This window comes from Pleurodeles waltl, chromosome 5 (genome assembly GCF_031143425.1).
Source record: "Pleurodeles waltl isolate 20211129_DDA chromosome 5, aPleWal1.hap1.20221129, whole genome shotgun sequence".
NCBI lineage: Eukaryota > Metazoa > Chordata > Amphibia > Caudata > Salamandridae > Pleurodeles > Pleurodeles waltl.
The window spans coordinates 383243434-383270507 of NC_090444.1; the positions used below are offsets into that span (position 1 = coordinate 383243434).

General features: G+C 43.7%; 1 protein-coding gene across 5 annotated transcripts in view; it reads left to right on the forward strand.

Annotated features, from left to right (window-relative positions):
• Positions 1 to 27074, forward strand: part of PAK5 (p21 (RAC1) activated kinase 5) — an 864076-nt gene that overhangs the window by 694377 nt on the left and 142625 nt on the right. For all 5 annotated transcript variants that reach the window (XM_069234132.1, XM_069234136.1, XM_069234134.1 and 2 more), the window contains 2 exons: positions 789 to 1280; positions 8747 to 8880. In XM_069234132.1, the coding sequence (XP_069090233.1) occupies positions 789 to 1280; positions 8747 to 8880 (626 nt within the window). The remainder of the gene's footprint in view (positions 1 to 788; positions 1281 to 8746; positions 8881 to 27074) is intronic.

The following is a 27074-nucleotide window of genomic DNA, read 5'->3' on the forward strand; positions in this document are numbered from 1 at the left end:
TCCGAGTCCACCCAAGAGAAGGATAGGGTCATCCAGTGGTACTAACTGGAATGTCACTTCCACAAGGCATTGTAATCGTGCTGACTTTAGACACATCCACTGCTACCAGCATAGTTAACAGCAAGTCTTGAAAAGAGTCAGTAGACCCATGAAGAACATGTGGTTTTGCTGTGCTCCTGGTTGTCCCCTGGAATAGCCTCAGAACTGTTGTTACCTTCTTTTACCTGACATACACAATATTATTACATTCTTAACCGAGAATAATGTTAAATTGTTATTTTTCGAAGTTCTCAAATATCTTGATATCCATACATTGTGGCAACTAAGGGTGCTTTTGCTGAACTCAGTGATACACAATGTATTGATCTCAGTAACATGAACACCTGATTGAGACTCATCAGTATCCAAGCCTGTGGCATGTAGGCCACACAAACATCTGTGCCCCAGGCACTGTTACCTACTGAACAGTTTAACAGGCATGTTGTTTAATGTACTCTAAAACGTTGATTTTTCCTTTGCTTCCTGTCCATTTTTCACACAAAATGGTGTGTTTTATGAGTATCTTGCTATGCATCTAATTCAGATCATTCACTCTCATATCATTCTTAGGATGCTCATAAAATTGTGAGAATGTTTGTTAGCTGAGAAGATGAGTTGACCTAACAGATGTACCTAAGGAAAAGCGCTGTGCAAGATACTGTTGTGAGATATGTTGTAAGCTTGAAAGCAGTTACTGTTCATTTTTTAAAACCACACATAGAGATTTACATCTTCTTTTGGTTTTGCAGGGGGACTACGACCGAGCACAGAATGCTGCTAGCCCTTCACTGTCTGGATCTGACACCTATCCCAGAGGCACAACCAAACTACCTCAAAGCCAAAGCAAGCCTAGTTATTCAGCAAGTAGTTACCAGTATCCTCCTGTGTACCACAAATCTTCACACTACAACCAACCTTCTCCACCTGCAAGTTCTCATTTCATGTCCACAGCTTCTTACCCAAGCTCCCCGAGTATTACTTCAAGTGCTTATCCCCCTTCTAGCTGGGGTTCATCTTCTGATCAGCAGCCTTCAAGGGTGTCACATGAACAGTTCAGGGCTGCACTGCAGCTGGTTGTCAGTCCAGGGGACCCACGAGAGTATCTGGATAACTTCATTAAAATTGGAGAAGGTTCCACTGGAATAGTGTGTATTGCAACAGAGAAACATACAGGGAAGCAAGTTGCAGTTAAAAAAATGGATCTCAGGAAACAGCAAAGGCGGGAGCTCCTGTTCAATGAGGTAAGCAACGCTTCATTTTGGACACTGTTGTGGAATGTTTTCAAACATGATCAAATCAACAACAAAGGTCACAGTCCATTTGAGGCAGCTTTGTACCATGGCAGAATTGCACATCCAGCGGAGGTCACACCGATTTGACTGTGGAAGTGGTCAAAGCCTTTATGATAACAGGGCCATGAAAGGGACTGTGGTGTAGCTAAACTTGTGCCCAGAAGTCTATCCTTTTCACCTTATTTTACTGTACTGACAAGCTAGAGGACTTCAAGAGAGCAGGCACCAAATCTGCTCGCACACCAACCCACCCATGGGAATGAAGTCAACTGTCTATTTCAACCCTCTTTTATTATGAATTGCAGAAAATGCTGCTAAACATTATTTCAATTTTTTTTTTACCTATACTTATTGGTGTTTCTCCCTTCAGCCACAATAATCGAAATGAGTGCCACTTAAGCAGTGTACCAATGTGGAACAGTAAAAATGATTGTAACACTTGTGAAAAGTGACAGCTATTTAGCCGGCCACCACATAATAGTAAAGTACCTCTGTTAGTTAGCTGGCCTTTGGCTAAGTCAAAGAGATTATGTACTATGTGACAGGCACATGTTCTATTAGAACTCTTTACCGAGTGGTCTTCACCACCTTGTCATTGCAAGGAGTCTATGATTTGTTTTGGTGATGTTTATGTCAAAAGAATACTTAATAACTCACCAGTGATTCCTCGTCCCTAGGAAAGATGCCTATCCCGAAAGGTATTGAGGCATCTGGATCTATGAACAAAACTGACACCCTTGAAAAAGAAGACACAGATCATACGTGTGCACACACACAGACACACACACTGCAGTGTAGCATAAGGCATCTGTTTATTCAGCTATCTATCATTAGAAGTCTAGAGCAAATTATTTATAGTTGCTAATTCATTCTGCAATGCTCCCTTCCTAGCCCCAAGTCCTGAGGAAAACCCTTTCAGTTACTTTCTTAAAGGGTCGAAAGGCATAGTCCAGTACACAACAAAGATGAAATATGTAGGGCCTATTTCACTATAAAAATTGTAAGAATACTTTGAAAAATGTGATTCCTGCTTGCACGTTCATTTGCACTTCTTTAGAAAATCACAAATCTTACCAAGGTTATTCCTGGAAAACTGTGCAAGCCACAAGCTTCCAGGCATACCTGGAATCCTCTTTGAATTCATTTTTTGTTGTGGGCCAAAGACAATGTGAAAACATATGTCTGTGGGCAAACCACAATCATACCAGTCTTAGAGAAAAAAGAGGATGTGTGTCCTCACCAAGTAATAATGTCACAATTCTGTATCCATTTCAGTTAGGTCTCAGTACTTTAAATCTGAGCTAAACCTTGTGTAGCTGAGGCACAGAACAGGTAGGCCTAAATTAGGAGAAATGTGGAAAGCAGTTATCACTCCCCAAACAGTTAAGAAATACAAAACACAACACAATAAAAATATCACTCCAATTGTTTTTTAAAAAGAGTAAAATTTAATGAACGAATAGATGCCAAAATGACAAAAATTAAAAGTAGGAAACTGGAGGTATGAAATTTAGAGTTTTTAAGTTAAAGTAGCACCTAAAAGCGCAAAGCGACAATCACAGTTATCTGGTTGCACTAGACTGGGTCCAGATCCGAAGTTAAGGCTTACTGTGAGCTACTGTCTGTCAGATACAGGGACCTGATTTGTCCCGGTGGAAAGTCTGTCCGGTGATTCAACATCCACGGCTATGGCTTCAGGGTCAGTCGAAGTATCAGCTGGTTCTCTGGAGGAAAGGCTCTGAAAAAGTTTCTAAGTGTCAGACTTTCTGGTTTTAGGGTCAGAGGAGTACACTCTTACACCACCAGAGTCCAGGACCCTGAGGGCACCATTTGGATGTTAGGACTGACTCTTCCAGAAATAGCCAGCAGGGATCAGTACAAATCCAGTTGGAACTGGTTAGCTGGGCTCTTGGAAAGTAGGGCTCCTGCCGTTTTTGTGGCTCTGTAGCTTAACAGGAGATCAGCCAAATGACCCTCACTCTTGGAGTCCACTTCTTTATTCTGTGTACAAGTGGGAGCATGATCAGTCATTGGCATTTCACTCCACAGGGTCAACTGCAGTTGCAGTCCTTCTGACTCCCATAGATCCGCATGTTATCTGTGGAAGTTATCAGGGGATGCCACATTTATACCTGGCACCAGCTTGTGGGTGGTGGAAACTGTCTGACCAATATGAAAAAAGTTACCATGGGCAACCCTTCCCACTCTGACATCACCTTTTAAGGGTTTTCCCCTAAACGATCCCACAGTACACTGCTCTGCCAAAATCCAGCATGTCAGGACCTTTCTTATCCTGGGAAGAGTGCTGGGAACACCCCTGATGTTTGTCTAGGGAAATGAGAAACTCCCCTGCAAACCAAACCTGATACAGATTTCCCACCCACTGAAATAGGTGCCATCCCGACTACTTGGACAGTGGAAAGGGCAGGACTAGGTATGAGTTAATTTGCTTGTGGCAGGGGATGCCCCTTTGAAGCTTATACAGTTGGTAGGCACATCCCACAGACCATCCTGTCAGGCGAAGGCCACACCTCCTCTCACCCAAGGCCCTTTTGTTCCCTTTTCTGGAAGCCATTCACATCTGCTTGTAGGAGGCCAGAAAGCTGCTAGGGGAAAGTTGGGGATTCACTCTGAAAAGACTACCAAAAAATTTAGTTAGAAAAATAGTGACTTTCCAAAGTCACTTGACATAATTCGACTTTGCCCATAAATTGGATTTTGCTTCATTCTAAAAATGATTGTCAATCTGAAGTTACCTTTGTTAAGTGTGATAAAGCAATCCAATGTTTTCTTTGTCACAACCAGCCTTGCTACAATGAAAACAGTTTTGGGGTCCTTTTCACTGTAAGACATATAAAACATTTATTACATGTGACCTACTTTTAAATACTGCGCATCCTGCCACAGGGCTCTTCAGGCCTACTTTAGAGGTGACTTGCTACTATAAGGTAAATGTTCCAACTCGGATTTCAACCAATTTGACAAGTTTTAGAGGGGTCAGAGCACATGCATCAAGCCCTGGTTAGCAGGGTCCCGGAGTCCACAGATCAATAGCTTCAGTCCTACAAAATGAGTGTGATCATGCAAATAGTCTCATTGTCTTACAGTTTCAACAGGAAAGGTCTAAACATTAGGCTTGCATGCAAGTACATGCCCACTGACTTCCATCTGAAATCATCTCAACACTTTGGGGGTCATTACGACTGCCAGGGTTGCAGTGGCGGTCGGACCACCACCATTGTGGCAGACTGGCGGTGCTGGCGGTCCTAATCCACCAGGGCAGTGCTGCCCTAGGGATTACAAGTTCCGTCTCCGCTGGCAGCTACATGGCAGTGGTACTGCCATGTAACTGCTGGTAGAGACGGGGCACAAGGGGCCCTGTGTCTGTTGAGGGCACATTGGCTGGATGGTAGCTTGTTGTGAAGAGGGTTGAAGAGCAGACACTATTTATAGTAATTGATACCAGATTTTCAGTGTGATGGGTGACCTTCCTCACTCAGCTTTTCTTTTGCAGAGCTAGCAGAGTTTTTCTCTCTCCACTCAGTGATGACTGCAGGATGAAGTGACGTAGAGTTCCTGTGATCGATCATGCAAAAACAGTGGAATTATTAAAAAAAAAAAAAAGATTCAAGATGGATAAAGGGGTTGAAGGTTTTTTCAAGGATGATTCTAAAGCTTTGACCTAGCCTTCTTATAGGTCACCAGGAACGTTTTACAATTCCTGGATAGTAATTTTTCAATGCTTATGGTGTTGGGGGGACCTTTATACCATGCACCGAAATCTGGCCATTGATGGTTTGTGAATTTTGAGTCTTGCAAATCAGTCAGCAATCTGTAGGCTAATGATAGTGTGAGCCAGTGCCTGCCACTCTTTCTATATCAGGGTGGAACAACCCTTACAGCTCCTTCTGTTCTTCTGAACTCCTCAATTACCAGCACTTTCAAGCTTCCTGGTACCTGGATTCCTACAGCAGACACTAGACAATCAAAGCAACAACTTCAGTTTCTCATTGTATCCAGAGAATAAGGGCCAGATAATGAGTCTGGCGGTATCAAGACTGCCATACTAGCGGTGGCGGTCCGACTGCTGCATTACAAGTCTGGCGGTCGGACCGCCAAAAGGCCACAGTCTCCGACAGGATCTTTTTTCCTGATAGGCTGATGGCGATCTTGGTTGTGATCAGCCAGAGCAGCTCTGAAGTCCGCGCCGCCCTGCTGATTACAACCATGTTTTCCACCAGCTTTTTCAGGGCGGTTCAGCCGCCATGAAAAGGCTGGCCGAGAACAAGTGCTGTGGGCCACAAGGGGGCCCCTGCACTGCCCACGCCCATTGTCCCCTGTGCAATGGCATTGGACTCTGCTCCATGTCTCGCGAGTCCACTGCTGCCACACGTTTCCACTGGGCTGAGCGTCAGAAACCTTGGTTTCCGCCAGTCAGCCCAGTGAAAAACTCCTATCAGGGCAGATGGGAAGACCGCCAGCCCTGTAACGGTCTCCTCACCACGGGTCTGGCGGGTTCTCCAACCGCCAAACTATTAATCAGGCCCTAAATGTGAAAGCTGATCTCTCCAACTCTGGTAACCAAATTCGGTCCAAAAAGCTCATCAGTGCCAGTAACATCTGCTCTTTAGCTATTTGGAATAAGAGATAGAATGTATTTCCTCTTTTTCTGTTTCTGTAGGTTTTGTGAACATAGCATGGAACATTCATAATGAAAAGTCATGACCCTATTGATATGCCTCTCAGAGCTTTAGTGCATCAGTCCTTGCCTTAATGCAACCGAATGTGGACCCTTTTTATAAGCAATGTTGCATTTCCAAAACATAACTGTATTACATTTGAGGAAACTTAGCTCTTGTCAGACGTCCTCTAATTTCCCAGATGAGTAAATGCTTAGCTTTCTTTTATGAGTTTCTGTCCTCATGCTGTGCTACATCAAAGTCATGGTCCTCTGTCATTCAGAGGCATGGGCATATTCGACCAGAAGTGCAATTATTCTGACCTGGTATGCTGGAGATACCCACACCATTACAACTTGGGCTAATTAGCACATTGATCTGCCTTCCTACGCATAACCATAAACAAGGAGATTTCAGGTGAATTATGAGTGAAATTGGACCACGCAGAAACTGTTCTAGTCAATGAGATATGTGTTGTCAGATTTCATAACAGTTTAATGTGGGATAAAAAAGTTATCAATTAAAAAATATTAATTTAGAATTGAGTATTTGAAAAGTATATCTATAGCTTTATCTGTTCATCTATCTATAATAAATTGATTTTTAATTGATAATTTTGATATCCTCTTTCAAAATGATATTGTGTAGTAAACTGCTGTTACTGGACTGTGTAATTTATCTAATGTACTTCTGGAATGTAGGTGAGGTACATAGCAAATGTCTGTGGATGCTGAAACAGTGTTTATATAGCCCTAGACAGAATGCCAAGAGTAATATGAACACTGTGACCACCTGAGAGGTCCATAGACAATCAATGTGTATGCAAAAACTGCAGTCCTTATTTCATATATGAAACCCAGCAATGTTCATTTTCCATGTTCTCGCTTGACTATATGGATTATCGATGAGTAAATAACTACTTCATACAATTCAAATGGCTATGCAAGTAGCACATGATGTTTTTTGTTGTGTTGTGCTGTTCAGTTGTTTTGTTGGGTTGTGGTGTTGTGCTGCTTTACTAATTTGCATGGTCATGGCCTTTTGTATGTTATGTTTTGTGTTGTTTATGTTGTGTCATCGTGTATTTTTAGTATTTTGTTGTGTTGTTTTTTTAATGTGTGATTTGTGATATTTGCGTTATTATGTACTTGTGTTGTTTGATCAGTGCTTTGATTTTAAGCAGTGTTGTGTTAAGCATAGCATACATTGTTATTATGTTGTGTTGTTGGTGTCCCGAGGTGGTGATGTGGTTTTGTTGTGTGGTGTTCTGTTTTCTTGTAATGTGTTTACTTTCTGCCACTGTATTGTGCTGTGCCGCTGCTCAGATGTGTTGTGTGTCTAATATCTTTTTGAATTTTATTGTGTTGTACTGTTATGCTTTTGTGTAGTGCTGTGGTGTTGTGCCTCTTGTATTGTTAAGTTAGATGTTATTTTGCAGGTAATTACGATGGGTTTTAGTGATGTTCTTTTTTTTTGTGGTGTTGTTCAGGTGTGATGTGTGGTGCCTTCTTGTTTGGTGCTGTGCTGTTGCGGCACTGTGTTGTATTAACATGTTATGAGAAAAACACAGTTTGAAGCTGAGTTATGGTTCTGGCACAAACATAAAAAACTTCTGAAATTCGCTATTTATGGTTCATAGTGCAAACCATATGCACGTACCACCCCCTTGTTCTGTGTATGACATCTCACATAAAATCGCTGATGACATGACAATTGACATCATTGATGACATCACTTCTGACATCACGTTAGGTTGTTCTCCAACGTTGTGCGCAAGATCCAGTGAAAGTGATGTTCTTTTCCATTTCTCACCTTCATCACCAGTGACAACCTATCCTAAAACATTACAGCAGATGGTAGAAACGTGGAAAGGGAAATGGACAAAGAGAAAAAACACACCACTTCCCACTCTGACTCATCTCTTCTGAGGTGAAAGATGCAATGCTTATGACCCCACAATAAAAATATCAATAAGTAACAGGTCAAGAATGCAGTGCTAATGACTTTGCAATGTTAATACCAACAAGTAACACAGCATAAAAGCACAGTCATTAAATAAAAGCCCATGCACAACTAGTCATAGTCCCCTTCTTCATAGTGTTAGAAGTAATGTAATATTTAGAATGACCTGTAAGATCATTAATGGTCTTGAGCATTGTATTTAGTGTGTGAGTTATGGTTTGCATGGATGTTGTGCAAGTTATGGATTTCGGAGGTTAACCTTAACTGTTGAATTTCAATTTTGTTTGTTTTAATTTGTAACTATATTAATACTCTAAGTGTCAGAGTATTAAGTGAATTCGCGAGTTTTTTTCAGCCAGGCACTGTGTCTAAAGTGACGGGTGATCAGCTCCCTCTGTGCATAGTCTTTGACAACCATACAGAGGCTATCTCCTTTTTTAAATATATTGCACTATTCTTATTTATATTTTTATTTCTGCTTCTGCAATGTTTGTGGACCCTAGTGTGGTGGTTGCAGGCTCTTGCAGGCTGGTGGCCCATTGTTGGACCACTCACAGGGTTCGTGGCCCGTACTGATTATCTACATCACATTGATGCTTCCAAGGAAAAAAAATGCAGGTGATTGATGTTTCTGAATTAAACTGAGGAGCTCTTGTGTCTGACGCTGTCTAGTGAATACTGATCTTGTTTGCCCAGGGCCAGTTGTGTAACTGCATTCATGTTTAAATGCATTAAAGATACTTATATTTCTTTATGTATATTTTCACTGCACAGGTTGTAATCATGCGAGACTACCACCATGACAATGTGGTTGATATGTACAACAGTTACCTTGTTTGTGATGAACTTTGGGTAGTGATGGAATTTCTGGAAGGTGGAGCCCTGACAGATATAGTAACCCACACCAGGTGCGTGTGAATTGTAAAACTCAAAATTATTAACCATGTTAAACATTTATCTTTATGCCTACCGTAAGCAATATATTACTTGATTTATGTATTTACTGATTATTCTGAAACAATAAAAACTCAGATGAAGGCATCATTGCATAAGGCCGAACATGCTGCTTACTGTACATGTAAAGGAATTTTGTAAAATAGAAGGACAAGGCTAAAGTTTATGGAATTCCGAGGTTACTTGCAATATCCTCTTTAAACAGAAACATTTTAAGGTATGGGCAAAGTGGGCAATTGCCAAGGGGTCCCAAGTAAAGTGAGAGGAACCGTCAACATTTCTGCCACAATAATCGTGCTCATCAAGAACCGTTTCTGTTCCTAATTTATCTGTTGATCATGTTTAAAGGATACTTAGTGCCACCTCTACTAAGGCTTTGCACGGGGGCAAAGTGATGCCGCAGTATGACAAACACTTGCAAGGGCATTTACATTCCTGTGCAAACATTTTTGTGTTCTGGAAGGATGTCCTTTTCTCAGCACAATTAGAACTTTGCACCACTTTGTGTCAACAGAGCAGCAGTACTTGGGTGTATTATACAGAGCAGCAGTACTTGGGTGTATTATACAGAGCAGCAGTACCTGGGTGTATTATACAGAGCAGCAGTACTTGGGTGTATTATACAGAGCAGCAGTACCTGGGTGTATTATACAGAGCAGCAGTACTTGGGTGTATTATACAGAGCAGCAGTACTTGGGTGTATTATACAGAGCAGCAGTACCTGGGTGTATTAGTGCAATCACCCTTTTTTTTTTAATGCAAAGCTGCTCTACTATAATAGCCGGACTGGGCTTTGCGTCAAAAAATAACACCTACTTGAAGCAAGTGCTACTATGGAGTAACATTTTCATGTCTGGTTCCACAAATTACATGCATGTTGCACTGTACAGCACGTATATAACTGAAATGCTTAAGAATTTGTCTGGCAATAGAATTGCCTTCTAGAAGGGTATCCTTCCAGTACAGATACTGTGCTACACCGCATACACGCACACATTTGCATCCTGTGGCAAATGTTATGTGTGGTGGTAGGCAGCCTGTTAGTGGGCCAGTGTAATGGTTGTGAGCTGCAGAAGGCCATTTTCTCAAAAATATGCCTCTTCATTGATATCTCCCCACTGTGCACCTCCATGCTGCAACTTTGAATGCGGTACAGCGTTTCACTAAAAGGTAAATATGCCCCTTAGTGTGCATTCTCGCCTGCCCAGAATGAAACCTTGCACTATCAGGCAGTTGGTGGAAATTAAATTTAAAAATATTTTTTCTGTATCGTTTCCTTCTCTGTACATCACCTCACTCTTTCTACCTTAACCGTCTCTCTTAATCTCTTACCTCTGTCACTGTCTCAGTTTTTTATATTCCTTCATTTTATTTCCCTTTTTCAGCTCTCATACATCACTCAACTCCATCACTCGACCCCTCTCTCTTATCACCTTGCTCTTGTCTCGTTCACTCTTTGCCTATATCTATCTCTTGCAATGCCCTCTCTTTACCTCAGATCTCTACCTTATCCCTCTGTCTGTACCTGAGTGCACATTTTGTATATGACCTCCTCTTCCTACTACACTTCTCACACAACCTCATCTCTATCTTTACCTAACCTTTCAGTCTTTCTCCATGTTTCTACTACTTTACTTCTAACTCTTTCTCAGCCCTTTCTCTACCTCATCACATTCTCCCTTGCCTCTGTCTCTAATTTCTCTCTCTACCGGTCATCTCCCTCACTACCTCAACTCTGTATACTCCACATCTCTCTCTCACTACCTAACTTCTCAATTTACCGTACCATTAGCTTACTACCTCGCTTTCTCTCGTTCTCTTCTCTTTCCCTCACCTCTCTGAATATCTTACTCCTTCCTGGCTACTATTATTTCGCTACCTCTACCCTTTGTTCTCTATATTCAACTCCTCTGCCTCTCTTGCTTTCTCTCTCATACAAAAACACAAATGTCTCAGGATCTCTGCACCTTTCCCATTTTAACTCACCTCTTCACCTCAACTATCTCTCGACCCTTCTTTATAAATCTCCTTCTCCCCATCTCTTTGTTTTTCGATCTCACAACTGTCTTCCTCTGTACAAACCTCACCTCTCAAATCAGCTTCCGCTGTATACCACATTTATCTTTCTACCCTAAAACCGTCTCTCTACCGTTCTCTCCTCCCCACTACTCTTCACCCAACCCGTTTTTCATTTTCCTGTACCTCTCTACCTGTATCTCTTTCCCCCCTTTAGTCTCTCTGTCTACATCAACCTCTGGCTGCCCTCACTTCTCAAATATACCTTTTTTTTCTCTACCTCACCCCTTGGAGTACTATCCAACTCGGTCTCTCCCTAAATTTCCTTTTCCCTCTTTCTAAATCTCTACTGCACTCTGAAATCTTACCAGTTTGTCTGCCTCTCTTTTGCTACCTATATCTCCCTTTCTCTGCCTCCTTATCTTTCCTTCTGGCTACATCTGCTTTCTCTATTTACACTTCGTACCACTAATATTTTTCTACATCATCTCTAGCTGTAACTCTTCTCCCTCTATTTCACGTCTCTCCCTATACTGTTCCGTTTATGTCTCTCTCCTTCTCTTGGACCCTACTCTGTCCCATTTCTCTTATTCAGCAGAGTCACAGTTAACTGTCTAGCCAGAGAAGTGCACGCATACCAAGAAGAAAAGAAAGATATGGCTAGTGGGAAAGAAATCAGTAGAAAGTAATTGCATTCAAACCACTGGAATTGTGAACATTCTCAATGCAATGCTTCGATTTTCACTGTTGCAGCAAGAGTTAATGGTGGTATATCTGTGATTACAAACATCTGGTGAACTAATGCACATGCCTTACTTTAATACTATGCATTAGCACACTAAACATCTAACAAGAGACCTATAGAATTTGTTTCCTACAACAGGGGTCACAGGCTGGCCATACACTAAATTCCTCTTAAAATGTAGATCTGAACTCAAACAGAAATATTTTTTTCACTGCTTCTTCATGCATTCTATTTGTAGCATTAGGCTAGTGAGCACCAGGATGCTAGAGCTTTTGGCAGTTTTTGTCTTCCCCGCTTCTGAAGGTTTAAAATATAGTTCATTACTGTTTGGCATCACGAAGGCTTGAATGAGCCAAAAAGAGGAAATGAATTCAAAGTTGAGTCCGACAAGAGGCCCCAAAATATAACTTAGGTCTCCACAATCCTTAAGATGGCACTGTTTTTAAATACAATTGTGGGTATTTTTATCCTCATAGCACATGGCCACACCATCACCCTCGTGCTACCCACTGCTCTATTTGTTCATTGTTGTCTTGCTCCTTCTAAACAGCAATCAGATAATGAATGATAAGGGTGGAATCTGTAGTGTATTTTGGGCTTTATAGTTGGTTTTATGTGAGTTCGTATCAAATACACTCTTGCGCAGTGGAGTGTGAAAGTGACATTCAGTCCCCTGTATTGAACCCCTGCAGTTCATATATATAAATGTTTAAATAAACAACAAATGTCTAGATTTTCAGGAAAATTATAAGAAAGGTGTCTTTAATGCTCATCGTCCATTTAAGTGTTTATGTAGCAGTTAAATGTTCTGCTCAAGTAGCTGTTTTTCAGACATGCTGGTTCTGACCACTGACAACATGATAACAAAACTGTTGAAATAGCGCAGTTATGTCATCACTTTTATTTCAAGTGATTAGTAATCTCACAACTAGATCGTAATAAAATAAATAGGCTGAGCTTTTATACAGAAATGTATGCCTTCCATGTATTATGTAAGAGATAAAGTACCCCCAGCTGTATATTATAAGTGTATTGCAAGCCACGGAGGAGATCATAACCATATAGAGGAATGAGGCTAAAGGCCCCTTTATAAAGCTACGGAACTCTGAGTTGACTTGCAATATCCTTTTCAGGTACTCCTGGTGGTACTTTATCCCATATAATACATAATCACACCACCACCCTTCCCACAAACCACTTAAAACCTTACTGCATAGCTCTTTCATAAGAAAGAGTGAGCATGTTTGCAAACATGAAGAATACAAATAAAACCTAGTGGAAAGTTAAACACATCAAAAACCTGTCAGATATTTGTTGCAAACAGATTTTAAACAGTTCAATATAAGTCGGTTATTATTTATTTTTTTTAAAAGCTGTAGTAGCTCCAAATGTGTAGAAACATGCAAAAATATTCTATCTTTTCTCTATCTAAGGAGTGCAAAAATAAACACATTCTCTCTGCTTTTCATTATAAACTATTAACATAAAGCAGAAAAAAGCAACTTTCTGTTTGTTGCTTTAAACAGCTGCTTTAATGGTGCTTTGTGACCTGACCTGCCTTTCACCCCAGCTGCTAGCTCTGGCAGCTGGCATTGTGAAATCAGAATTCTTAATAGTCAAGTTGGGATGCCTTTTCGTTATAACAGCCCACTTGGTGCGTCACAACTCACTGATTAGTGAAATTAGTGTAGAGAATTTGTGAATGCAGTTTATATAGGGATTACAGAATCCCAGGTATTATAAATCAATTAGAACTGGCAGTAATATACTGCTCTATGGAGATTATTGGTGGCTGGTTAAGTCAGTATTGCTATTCTGTATTAATGCCAGAGGGATGCTATTAGAAATGGGGTAGGTACCTACAGTTGTAATTATAAGCAATGTTAAAATCTCAACTGATGAAAAAACTGGATTTCCAGCGGCTCAGCAACATAACACAAACTCCTCCATCACATAATCCGTATTACCAACTAGTTATAGCTTAAGAAAACTAGCTGAGAACTGATAATATTTGGGTGGTATTTTCCAACACTTTCTAGGTGAATCATATTCCGTAATGGGAATTATTAGTGGGGATACTAGAGGTACTGAAATTGAAGTCAATTCTAAATTTGGCACGAATGGCAAACAAAGAAGGGGTTGAGCTGTGATTTTCCCACTTGTGCACAAGATGCTTAACCTTATTACAAAGCTATTTAAGTACCATTCTTTGGAGAGTTTATTTACAGCTTCCTTCACAGCAGGAGAATGTAACTGAAAAAGTAGGAGTACATGAAAGGGTTATCCTGTAGCACTACTTGCTGTACTCCTAAATGCTTTTTTGAATGAACCCTGTCATTTTTGTAACACGGCAAGCTCCATCTGAAGCCTCAAAGGGTTGTTGGAATACACAAATGAAGAATAGAGAGGTTGACTATAGAGCTTATGTTGTAAGCCTGCGTATGTGTATGTGACGTGGGTAAAAGTAAGAACAAGTTGGTGGATTTAATGCTTGAATTATTTTTAGCCGCTGGCAATCGCTCAAGACGCAGTACCGACTCGCAGAATAGGGACTGCGACTCGCAATTAGGAAACAGTGTCCCGAGGGCGCCCCCTCCTAATTGAGAGTTACAGTTGTATGTATGATTGTTTTGTGACTGTGAATGCGGTCGCAAAACAATCCCAGCTAACACCAATTTCATTTTGTCCCGAAGAGGCCCCTTCACCTCTGTGAATGCATGTGAAAATATTTTTTCAGAGCAGGCAGTGGTCTTACGGACAAATGAAAAGAACACGTTTCATTTTTCTTTTTGAAACGCAACTGAAAAAAACCTACTTTGTTGAAAAGTAGTCATAGACATGGTGGTCTGCTGAGCACAGCAGGCCAGCAGCCCTGTGAGTGCAGCCATTCCCGATGGGGTTGCAAATTGCGACCTACCTCATGCATATGAATGAGGTAGGTCATTTGCAGCCCCATTGGAAATAGCTAAATGTGTCTGAGACACATTTGTACATTTCATTTTGTGAGTCTTTAATTGTGATTCGCAATGAATCGCAATCGGAGACTCGCAAAATTAAATGTTCGTACATCTGGCCCTTAGTTCATCACTTTTTGCCCACCATGCCACGCTAGAATAGCACGGTGTGTACATTCGCAAGCAGTATTTTAAACTATTTGAGCTAGAAACAAAATATATAGACATATATATAAATTCACTTAAAAAACTAAAGGTTACAGGGATGGTATGGTTACGCTCACATTTTAAACATACAAAACCATAACAATTCACCTGTTATAGTCAGAGTTATCTCAAGTAACTATAACTCGTGCCCTAAGGTAACTAGAACTCACCCCCGCTAAGCATAGTTTTCTCATCAAAAATTTGACTGCAGATATTACATTGATATTACCAATGATGTTATCAAAGGTGTCATGAGTGCCATAATTTTTGGGGTAATTAGCAGTGCATGGCGAAGGCACAAGTTATAGTTAGTTTAGGGCACGAGTTATAGTTATTTGAGATAACTTTAGCTATAACACGTGAATTTCTATGATTTTGTACGTTTAAAATGTGAAGCTAACTATAACGTCCTTGTAACTTTATGTTTTCTAACTGAATTTCTATGTTTTTTAAAATTCTATTTCCTAACTGTAATGTCCCTATAACCTTTGTCTTTTTTTTTAACATAAAGTAATTTTCATTACTATACATTAATCCAACCACCGCCTGAGGCCAGGACCTGTGGCCAACCACTATAACAACCCAACCCTATGACAGGCTTCGGCTGTGCGCAGTGGGGGTTGGCTGCAAGGCCTGCAGCCAGCTCTGATAACCACTCAACACGAGCTGTGCGACCCCCCCTCTCCAGGCCAATTTCAGGCCTAGGGACCCCATTTCCCGAGGCACTGCCTAAATACTTTTTTTTGGAGAAGAGGGTCACGTGGCCCCCCTCCCCAGGATTCATCTTGGCCTCAGGGGCCCTATTCCCCAAGGCCCGGCCATGTGACCTGGGTGCGGAGTGTTTGCAGTAACTTGCTTGGAACTGTCTGCTCCTGCCAAGTCACAGCAAACAGCTATGTCCAAGGGTTGGGCAGCCAGGGACATAGCAGGAGCTAGCTCATGGAGGTGGCGGTCCACAGGGCCATCAGTGGATCCACAAGGGGAGCCATGCGCCTCCCCCGACATCAGTAGCTCTGGGGAGATGGTGGTCCCCACGACCCCAGTGTCAGCAATGGACCCCCTATGTGGCGGTCAACTGGGCTGCAGGGGAGGAGGGCTGGGTGCTTCCCCCACCCCCTCATTAGTTTTGCATAAGTGCCTTGGGAGGTAGTGGTCCGCAGGGCTGCGGGGGGCGGTCTGCCCCTCCACATTTGTTTTAAACATGCACCCCAGGGAGGTGGTGGTCCCTGGTGCTGCAGGGGGGAGCGGGCAGCCCCAGCATATATTTTACAAATGTGCTCCAGGGAGGCGCCCCGTGACTGTGGGGGGACCTGCACAGCCCACCTAAACTGAATTTCAAACAACTGCCCCGGGGAGGTGGCGGTGCCCGGGGTGGCAGTTGGGCGGGGCTGGTCCCCTGCATTAGTTTTATAAATGTGCCCCGGGGAGGTGGTGGTCCCCAAGGCTGTAGGGGTTCCACATGGCCCCCGTTGCATTGAATTTTGAACATCTGCCCTGGGAAGGTGGTGGCCCCTGGGGCTGTGGGGATGCCAGGTGGGACCCCCGCAATGTGTTTTTATTAAAGCCTAGGGGAGGTGGTGATTCCCCAGGGCTGCAGGAGGGGCAAGCGGCATCCCCGCTTTCACTATATCAGTGCTCCTGGGACCTTTCCCATCCGGGGCCTGCAGTTAAATAATAACGGGAGCATGCACTTTAAACAAAAAAAAATCTGCGTATCCGTGGATCCACTGCGGCCCCTACCAAAAAATGTTTTATTTTCTTTTTGCTCTGGGGTGTCCTTTCCCTGCCCCTTTTCCTATTTTTCACATTTTTATCAGCCAAGACCCATCATGGCTGCCAACACTTTCTTGTTGAAGTGTTGGCAGCCAATCAGATCTCAGCACGAGATCAAAAGTGTTTACAGAGCCTTCACATCCCTATATATACACCTATTTGGATTTTCGTTCATTTCTCTAAAACTACTAAATGGATTTACACCAAAGAACAAAAAGGGATCTTTCTGTTCCAAGAGCTACCTTTCTGCCAAATTTGGTATAGTTCTGTCCAGTGGTTTGGACTCTTGTTAGACCTGACAGCCTTAGGGTGGTCACCTCTAACTTTTTGCCTGCCTCCCTCCACTTTTGAGATACTGCTTTTGCTGGTTTTTTGACTCTCCACACTTTATCACTGCTAACCAGTGCTAAAGTGCATATGCTCTCTCCCTTTAAACATGATAACATTGGATCACACCCAATTGGGCTATTTAATTTACCTATAAGTCCCTAGTAGAGTGCACTATATGTGCCCAGGGCCTGTAGATTAAAAGCTACTAGTGGGCCTGCAGCATTGATTGTGCCACCCACTTCAGTAGCCCCTTAACCTTGTCTCAGGCCTGCCATTGCAAGTCCTGTGTGTGCAGTTTCACTGCCAATTCGACTTCGCAATTAAAATACTTGCCAAGCCTAAAACTCCCCAATTCGTTTTTACACTAATGTGAGGCCTGCTCCCTTCATAGGCTAAAATTGGGGCTGCCCTCATAAATTGTTTGAGTGGTAGCTGCTGATCTGAAAGGAGTAGGAAGGTCATATTTAGTATGGCCAGAATGGTAATACAAAATCCTGCTGACTGGTGAAGTTGGACTTAATATTACTATTTTAGAAATGCCACTTTTGGAAAGTGAGCATTTCTCTGCACTTAAATCTTTCTGTGCCTTACAATCCTCGTCTGGCTGGGTTTAGTTGACAGCTCCTTTTGCATTCACTCAGACACACCCCAAACACAGGATACTCAGCCTCACTTGCATACATCTGCATTTTGAATGGGACTTCCTGGGCTGGGAGGGTGGAGGGCCAGCTCTCACACAAAGGACTGCCACACCACCTACTGGGACCCTGGCGGACAGGATTGAACTGAAAGGGGATCTGGTGCCACTCTTTGAAGTCTCCCCCACTTCAAAGGCACATTTGGGTATAAAAACAGGGCCTCTCCCCTACCACCTCAGACACTTCCTGGAGACAAAACCTGAACCAGAACCTGCACCCTGACAAGAAGAACTGCCTGGCTGCCTAAAGGACTCACCTGACTGCTTTCTGAAGAGGACTGCTGCTTTGCTGTTGCCGTGCTGTCTTGCTGCTCTCTTGCCTTGCTGCAGAAGTGCTCTCCAAGGGCTTGGATAGAGCTTGCCTCCTGTTCCCTGAAGTCTCAGGACCAAAGAGACTTCTCTCCTGCCGCTGAAATCCCGGTGCGGCAAAAATTTGATGCACCGCCTGCCAAGAACAACGCACAGCCTGCTCGAGGTGAAAATTTCACCGCACGCCGAGTCCGGAACGACGCAACCCGACTTCGCATCAGAAGATCGACGCAGCGCCAGCGACGCGATCAGAACTTCAATGCCCAGCCCTACTGGATCGACGCAAGCTGACTCAGAATGAGGACGCCCAACTTCCTGAGAGGAATCGACGCAACGCTTGCTGTGTGGAAGAAAATTCCACGCATCGCCTAACGGAATCGATGCAGCCGCTGTGACTTCGCTCCGCAAGCCAAGGATTCCACGCATCACCCCCGGGGTATCTGAAAAGTGCGCAACCTGAGGAGGATCCAAGTCTGCGTGCGGGAAATTGACGCAATGTCTTCCCCGCATGGAAAATAACGACGCAAGTCTGTGTGCAATGGGGCGAAACCGACGCACACTCACCGTTTTCCACACATCTCCTCCTCTGTGGTCCCTTGAGAGGATTTTTCAACGCAAACCCGGTACTTTGCCCTGCAAGAGACACTTGTTGTTTCTAGGAGAACTTAAGACACTGCGTGGTGTATTTTTGTGGTGTTATATTGTGGTATTGTATGATTTATTGCACAAATACTTTACACATTGCCTTCTAAGTTAAGCCTGACTGCTCAGTGCCAAGCTACCAGAGGGTGGGCACAGGATAATGTGGATTGTGTGTGACTTACCCTGACAAGAGTGAGGGTCCTTGCTTGTACAGGAGATAACCTGACTGCCAACCAAAGACCCCGTTTCTAACAACTCTATTGTAGTTCAAAGTCCCTATGGAAAAGTGCATGGGCCAAAAGCGATTTGGGACCCCCATTTTTCTCATCCCCTGTTTGACAGATCACCCGATCCTTTCCAGAAAACGTTGAAATGAGAGTCATTTTTTCTTGGATAATTTCAGGAAGATTCACCAAACAGCGCAAAGTTATTAGCAAAACAAAAAATGCTTTTCCTATAGAAACTAGATCCTAACTATAACTACGGTAGTTATAGTTACCAATATATATATATATATATATATATATATTTATATTCATATACGTAAATATAGAAGATGCATTAATGGATAAATGTGTAGTATGGTCCTGTATTGCCATCAAGGAATTCTGATGGCATCATAAACCACAAGGCAGAATGGTTAGTGGTTTGTAAATGTTTCCAGAAACCAGAGGTTACAATATAGGATCATATTACACGTGGTAGACTGTATTTGTTGGAAATGGCCCTTCTGCATGGTTATCCCCAAACCTTTTGTCTTCCTCCTCCTATCTTTCTGACCCTCTTTTTGTTAGCCTTAAGACTCTAGGCACTTTACCATGGTTGTATAACGGAACCATGCATGCCTTTACAATGCAATCAATACAACACATGCATCATTCTCAAATGTGCATTTACACACTGACATTTTTTACCATGCATGCCTTTACCCACAATTTTGTTTTTGATAAAGGCAAAGTTGATAAAGGCATATGCATGGTAAAAGGTCAAGTGGTAAGTATAATCATATATACATACAAATATTTACATCACCTTGCCACCCAAAAAAAACCACCCACCCCCTCAAAATACCCTTACGATCCTAAAGCCCTTACCCACCCTGAACCCTAGAAGCCCCTTAGCACCCGAAAACTCATACCCACCCTAAAACCTAAAAATGCCCTTACCACCCAAAAACCTATACCCAACCTAACACCTAAAAAACCCTTACTACCCAAAAACACATGCCCAACCTAAAATCTAAAAATGCCCTTACCACCCAAATATCCATACCCAACCTAAAAAACGCTTGCCACCCAAAAACCCATTCCCACCCTAAAATCTACATACCCCCTTACCACCCAAAAACCCATTCCCACCCTAAAATCTACATACCCCCTTACCACCCAAAAACCCATACTCACCCTTAAACCTAAAAATGCATGTGCCATCCAAAAAACAATATCCACCCTAACCCCTAAAAACACAATACTGACCTGTAAAACCTTTACCATGCATATACCTTTACCACTCATGCCTTTACAACATAAAAAAAAAATACTTACCTTTAAAACATTTACCACGCGCATGCCTTTACCATTCATGCCATTAAAAAGAAATATGTTGTAAAGGCATGCTTGGTAGAGGTATATTTGTGGTAAGTGCATGCATCGTAAAGGCATATGTGTGGTAATGGCTTTGTGGTAACAGTCATGCATTGTAATGGCTGTTTCCCCTTTACCACTGCTAATCAGTGCTAAAGTGCATGTGCTCTCTCCCATAGAACATGGTATAATTGGCTTACACCTGTTTAGCATCTTTAATTTACCTGTATGTCCCTTGTAAAGTGGTATGCAATATACCCAAGGCCCGTCCATTAAATGCTGCTCGTGTGCCTGCAGCGCTAATTGCTCCACAAACAGAAGTAGCCTTTCAAACCTGTCTCAGGCCTGCCACTGCAGTGCCTGTTTGTACAGCTTGCTGCCCCCTCGTATTTCAAACTACTTGCTAAGTGCTAAACTCTCCTTTAATTACATCTGTCACCCCTAAGGTAGGCCCTAAATAGCCCTGCATTTATTTGCATAATGATAGTATTCCTGGGCTGGGAGAGTGAGAGGTTGTTCACACCTTACATGTCAAAAGGGTGCGTCCTGCAATCACACAAAGGACTGATTTACCCCATACTGATATCTGGAGCCAGGGCTGAGTTAAAAGGGGTTTTGTTACACTTGAAAAGGTTCCTGTGAAGTCACCCCTTACATCAAATACATTTTTGTGTATAGGTACAGGAGCTCTGACCCATGTTTTCAGAGCAGTCTTGGAACTGGGACTGAACCTCTGCCAGAAGGATTGCTGCACTGCTCAAAGGACTCATCTGGACTGCTCAGCTGTTGCCAAGCTGCTTGCCATTTGTGCGGTGGCCTAAGGACTCACTGGATTGCTTTTCTGCTTGTTGCCCTGCTGCCAGCGGCTCCCTGAGTTTGTTTCACTAGTCACTTGTGGGCTTCTAGGAGGAACCGCCATAGAGCCTACTTGCTTCTTTGTGCTAGCCTCCCTGCCCCTTTGTGTCCCCCAAGTTTCTCCCAGGGAGCCCAGCTAATGGAGAGCGAGGTTTCCTGCTTCTTTATATATTCCGCCTAGAACATGGTTGAGCGCTCTACATTCTCTTGTCCTCAGCGCCTGTGGAGCTCTTCTGCCTTCCTCTCACCACCAATATTTATGATTTACTGTATATCATTTTGGGCTATACAATATAGATGCATATTTTTGCATAAACGTGTGGAGTTTCTATTGTTGTGTACTTCATTGTGTTACTAGTGAGTGTGTTGTGCAAACACTTTACACATTGCCTCTGGGGATAAGCCTGACTGCTCTGCGCCAAGCTACCAGGGAGTGAGCACAGGTTATCTTTGGTGTGTAACTTACTTGCCCTAACTAGAGTGGTGTGTTCTAGCTGGCTTAGGTGCATACTTTAGCCGACCAGACACCCCATTTAACAGTATTTTTTATATTACATGTTTATTTTGAGGTAGTTAGTTAAGAAAACTATTTTCTTTGAAGTGCAACTAACAATGGGGACTGATTGTAATTGAAATGTTTAGGTTTCCTTTACCTGTCACAAATACATTTCTGATAAAATTATGGGCAACAGTGAGGTCAGTGAATGTATGCAATTCTGAAACCTTTACTTCATAGTTACGGATTTACTATATTTTCCAGATACATTTCTGGATTAGCAGATTTCACGAAAAATGTTTTCTCTCGTAGGGGATTTCCATGTATAGTTATAAGCACTGAATAGTTACACGCGCCTGCGGGGACCCCGGAGCACTGATCTGAAATATATTCTTAAGTGCAGATGCCAGCCTTTCTTGAAAAAAGGCCTGTTAAAACCACTTAAGAATAACACTGTGCAGCCTATGTGAACAGCTACACAGGCCAAATTGTTTATTCTTGAGGTTGGAAAGAAAGACAGCTGTAGTGCAAATACATCTTCAAACACATATTTATTCTAGAAATGTAATAAAAAATATATTCTCACACTTTATTTACACTTCCAAATGAGAATAAAACAATGCAGGGCAGTGTAGCCCATAGGCTGCCATTATACAGTATGTAAATAGAGCTGTGCCTTTAAGAAAGTAAAGTCTTCCTGTATCCCATCATGCACAGCAAAAGGCAGTTTCCTCAGTTCTTTTTTTCCGGCTCCTTCTGACAGGACCCTGAAGCATTGAGCTCTACCTTACAAAGCCTTTTTTGATAGAAAATTCAATTAAAATCTTTTGAATTTCAATTTCACTCGACTTTTTTCATCTTGAGTGAACATTTGCTAGCCTTTCCTGCCAAATTCTGACAGAAATTTAAAGTTTTTCTGTCTTTATAATGCCTTCACTTTTTGACAAGTGCCCTAGTTGTGGCAGGAAAAAGGCCAAAACAGACCCACACCAGGTCTGCATTATTTGCCTACCATCAAGTCACAAACCTGATGCCTGTGACATTTGCAAAACTTTCTCCAGAAGAACTCTTCGCGACAGGGAGAAAATTCGGCTTCAGGCAAGAGAGGACAGGAGAAGAAGTGGGCAATCTGTCACAGAGCGAGGAGAAGGTCAGTCTTCTACCAGGGCTCTCCCTGTGTCCTCTGGAGCGGCTGCCCGACCTGCTCACAAACGTCATAGGTTTCTGACGACGTCGAGATCATCAACTTCGAGACCGGGAACGGCGCCAACATGTTCGCCGTCGAGGACCGGCTCACCGTCGAGGATGCGACATCGCTCGACGTCGACAGCCGTATCGCCGTCGAGACGGCGTAGACGCTCGCCGCCAAGAAGGTCTTGGTCCAGGTCGCCGTCGACGCGACAAGGACGATCGACGTCGGTGGACAGTACTCGTCGTCGAAGACGCTCGCTGTCATCTCATCGACTTCGAGAAAGATCACTGTCGAGAGGATCTCCGCGACGAGAGGAGTCAACGCCGAGAGGTACTCGTCGTCATCGTACTTCGACGTTGAGAAGTGTGTCGACGTCGAGGAGACATTCAAAGAGGCTTAGGAGATTTATACCACCTCAACATCCTCGGCTTCTCTTATTCTTCTGCCAACTTCACCTCAGCCGTCTCCTCAGCCGTCACCTCTGACGCAGACACCTGTGGCACCTACAGCTCCTCCTCCGGCTCCTCCCTCAGAGTCCGTCCCGGTGACTCCAGCGGAATCCATAAGATATTCCCGACACTCTTCGAGACGCTCTTCTTCCTCTCGACACCATCGTCAACATGAATCAGTGCAAAGATCTTCTCGTTCACGTCATAGACATTCCTCTTCTTCCACAAGGGATTACTCTCCAACCCTATCTGACTCACCGTCTCCGAGAGTTTCTCCCATAGATGACGTGAACACCTTCCAAGAGGTCCTAGTGCGCAGTGCTACCAAATTAAACATCCTGCTGGCGGTACCCGCTCCAACGACCTCGGTGATTTTCGAAACATTACATCAGCGGACATCCTCGAGACCATTACTACCACTGGTCCCGGGTCTTCTTGAACCGGCATTGGATATATTTTTAACACCGGCCCAGCTAAAACTGCCCCTTCCAGGCTTATAAAGAAGTATCGCCCACGGGAGCAGGACCCTCTATTCCTAAGGTCGGATCCAGTGCCTGACTCGGTGGTCATAGTGGCTGCAAAAAAGTTGCATTCTACGTCTCTGTCTTCCTCTTCACCACCGGACAAGTAGAGTAGAAAGATTGATGCCGCAGGTAGCAAAGTATGCTCTACCTCAGCCATCACAATGAAAGCAGCCAGTGCTACTGCGCTGTTAGGCAGGTATGATCGTGCCCTTTGGGACTCTGTACTGCAGTGTGCAGAACATCTCCCTAAAGAGAAAAGAGAAGATTTTTTGGAGATCATAAGTGAAGGTGCCATGGTCTCCAACCAAGTGATAAGCGCAGCTGCTGACTCTTCGGTGCTATCTGCACATAACTATGCTCATGGAGTGGCCTTAAGAAGACACGCTTGGCTACACTTGACGTCTCTCAAACCAGAGGCACAACAGAGAATTCAAAATTTGCCCTTCTCAGGCTCCACTTTGTTTGGCTCTCATGCCAATGACGAGATGTCGAGAATGAAATCTGAACTAGACACTCTGAAAGCGGTGGGCATCGAGAGACCGAGGAAGCAACGGAAAACATTCCGTCCCTACCAACGAAGGCTCTTTACTCACAGATATCAAACGCCTCAGTGGATGTCTTCAAGACCCCAGCAACAGCAACAGCATCAAAGAACCTTCTCGACACAACGAAAGTCGGCAAGGGGTCGCTCTACACCGCAAACCCAGGCAACTCGTCAGGCACCAGCATCTAAGCCCTGAATCCTCGCTTCCCCCTCCTCCGTTATCCACTCCGGTAGGGGGAAGTATCTCAAATCATCTGGACGAGTGGCAACGCATCACATCAGACGCGTGGGTGTTGAATATTGTGCGGAATGGCTACGGTCTCAGGTTCATCAGCCCCCCTCCGTCTGTTCCACCCAAACCAGTCAGTCACCACCTCGAAGCTCTTCAATTAGAAGTAGCAACCCTATTACAAAAGAGAGCAATAGAAACCGTCCCGATCAATCAGCACGGAAAGGGAATCTACTCTAGGTATTTTTTGGTACCAAAGAAAGACAAACAAGAGTTTCGTCCCATTCTAGACCTAAGGGTAGCAAACAAGTGGATTTGCAGAGAAAAATTCAGGATGCTATCCCTGCACCAAATTTACCCTCAACTTCGTCAGGGCGACTGGCTCTGCGCGATAGACCTTTGCGACGCTTTACTTTCACATTCTGGTGATCGAGAAGCATCGAAAGTTTCTGAGGTTCATCGTCGGAAAAAGTCATTACCAATTTACGGTACTACCCTTCGGCCTCAAATCAGCACCAAGAACTTTTTCCAAATGCATGGCGGTGGTGGCAGCCCATTTGAGGAAGCATTGAATATTCGTCTACCCCTATATAGACGATTGGCTCATAAAAGCCTCCATGTATCTAGAGGCTCAAGAGCATTTCAACTGGTCTCAGCAGCTCCACCAGAGCATGGGTCTTCAAGTCAATCTCCCCAAATCCACAGCAACAGCTGTTCAGAGGCTACACTACTTAGGAGCCATCATAGATACCAAACAAGGAAAGGTGTTTCCTTCGGAGGAACGACGATTATCAATTCTCCAAAAGTGCCAGCAGCTCGAGAAAACACCTCAGACCACAGCAAGAGCGATATCCTCTCTCCTGGGCTCGATGGCGTCTTGCATCCACCTCATTCCCAATGCTCGCCTCCATATGAGACCCTTACAGGAATGTCTGGAGAATCAATGGTATCAACTAGTGGACGATTGGGAGAACAGAGTCCTTCTTTCTCCCCACGCCTTACAATCCCTGAAGTGGTGGTGTTCACCCAACAATCTTCTGGTGGGGATTCCATTCCAACAACAGCCTCCAACTCAAACCATCATCACAGACGCATCGCTGCTCGGATGGGGAGCGCATATGGATCACCTTCGAGTCCAAGGCAAGTGGTCACAGAGAGAGCGTCTGTATCACATCAACATGTTGGAGCTCCGCGCAGTCCATCTTGCGCTCAAGGCCTTCCTTCCATCTCTGAAGACGGAAACTCTGCTTCTCCAGATGGACAACGTGGCCACCATGTATTACTTAAACAAACAAGGGGGCACCAGATCCAGGACCCTGTCCACAGAGGATCAAACAATCTGACACTGGCTTCTAGCCAGGAACCTGTCGCTAGTGGCAACTCACCTTCCGGGCATACAGAATGTTCAAGCGGATGCCCTCAGCTGCGCAATGGGTGAAAACCACGAATGGGTTTTGCACGACGACGTCGTCCGTTCCATTTTTTCCAGGTGGGGTACCCCCTCTATAGACCTATTCGCAACCCCAGAAAACAAAAAATGCCAAAACTTCGCCTCCAGATCTTACCATCCAGGGATACTGGGGAATGCCCTGTGGGTAAACTGGTCAGGAGCATTTCTTTATGCCTTTCCACCGCTTCCCCTGATACCGGCAGTCCTCCTAAGCTGTCCAATGCTCACACCAAGTTGATTCTAATTGCCCCAGAATGGCCAAACCAGTGGTGGTTTCCAGACCTCCTTCACCGGTCACTCAAGCCACACATCAGGCTGCCTTATCGCCCAGACCTTCTCACGAAGTTCCGCGGCCAAATATCTCATCCCAACCTCTCTTCGTTGAATTTGGCAGCATGGCTCCTGAGTTAGTACAATATGGTCACCTGAACCTACCTCAGGACTGCATGGAGATTCTAAAGGAGGCAAAGTGCCCTTCAACAAAGACAGCTTATGCCTGCAAGTGGAAAAGGTTCTGCGTGTGGTGCTTGGACAATAATGTCAACCCAATATCCTGCGGAGAGGAGACTATTCTGCCATACTTATTAGGTTTGGCGAAGTCTGGATTGCAGTTGTCATCAATAAAAGTACACCTGGCAGCTTTAACGGCATACAGAAAGAGCCCTTCCCAAACCTCTTTCTTTAGGATTCCAATCATTAAAGGACTTCCTGGAGGGTTTGAAAAAGGTCTTTCCTCCCATTAGGAGACCATCTCCTCCATGGGAACTGAATATTGTCCTCTCACGTCTGATGCTACCTCCGTTTGAACCGATCCATAAAGCATCACTCCAACATCTTACGTGGAAAACTGCTTTTCTGGTTGCAATCACATCAGCTCGTAGGGTCAGTGAGATCCTGGCCCTTTGTGCTCAAGAACCCTATACGGTTTTTCATTCTTTGAAAGTAGTGATGAGGACACATCCAAAATTTTTACCAAAGGTCGTTTCAGACTTCCATGTGAACCAAACCATTTAATTACCAAGTTTCTTCCAAAATCCATCTACCCCTGCTGAGAGAACCCTACATTCTCTTGACGTAAAGAGGGTTTTAAAATGTTACTTGGACAGGAGAAAATGCTTGCGTAAATCACAGCAGCTGTTTATTAACTGTGGCC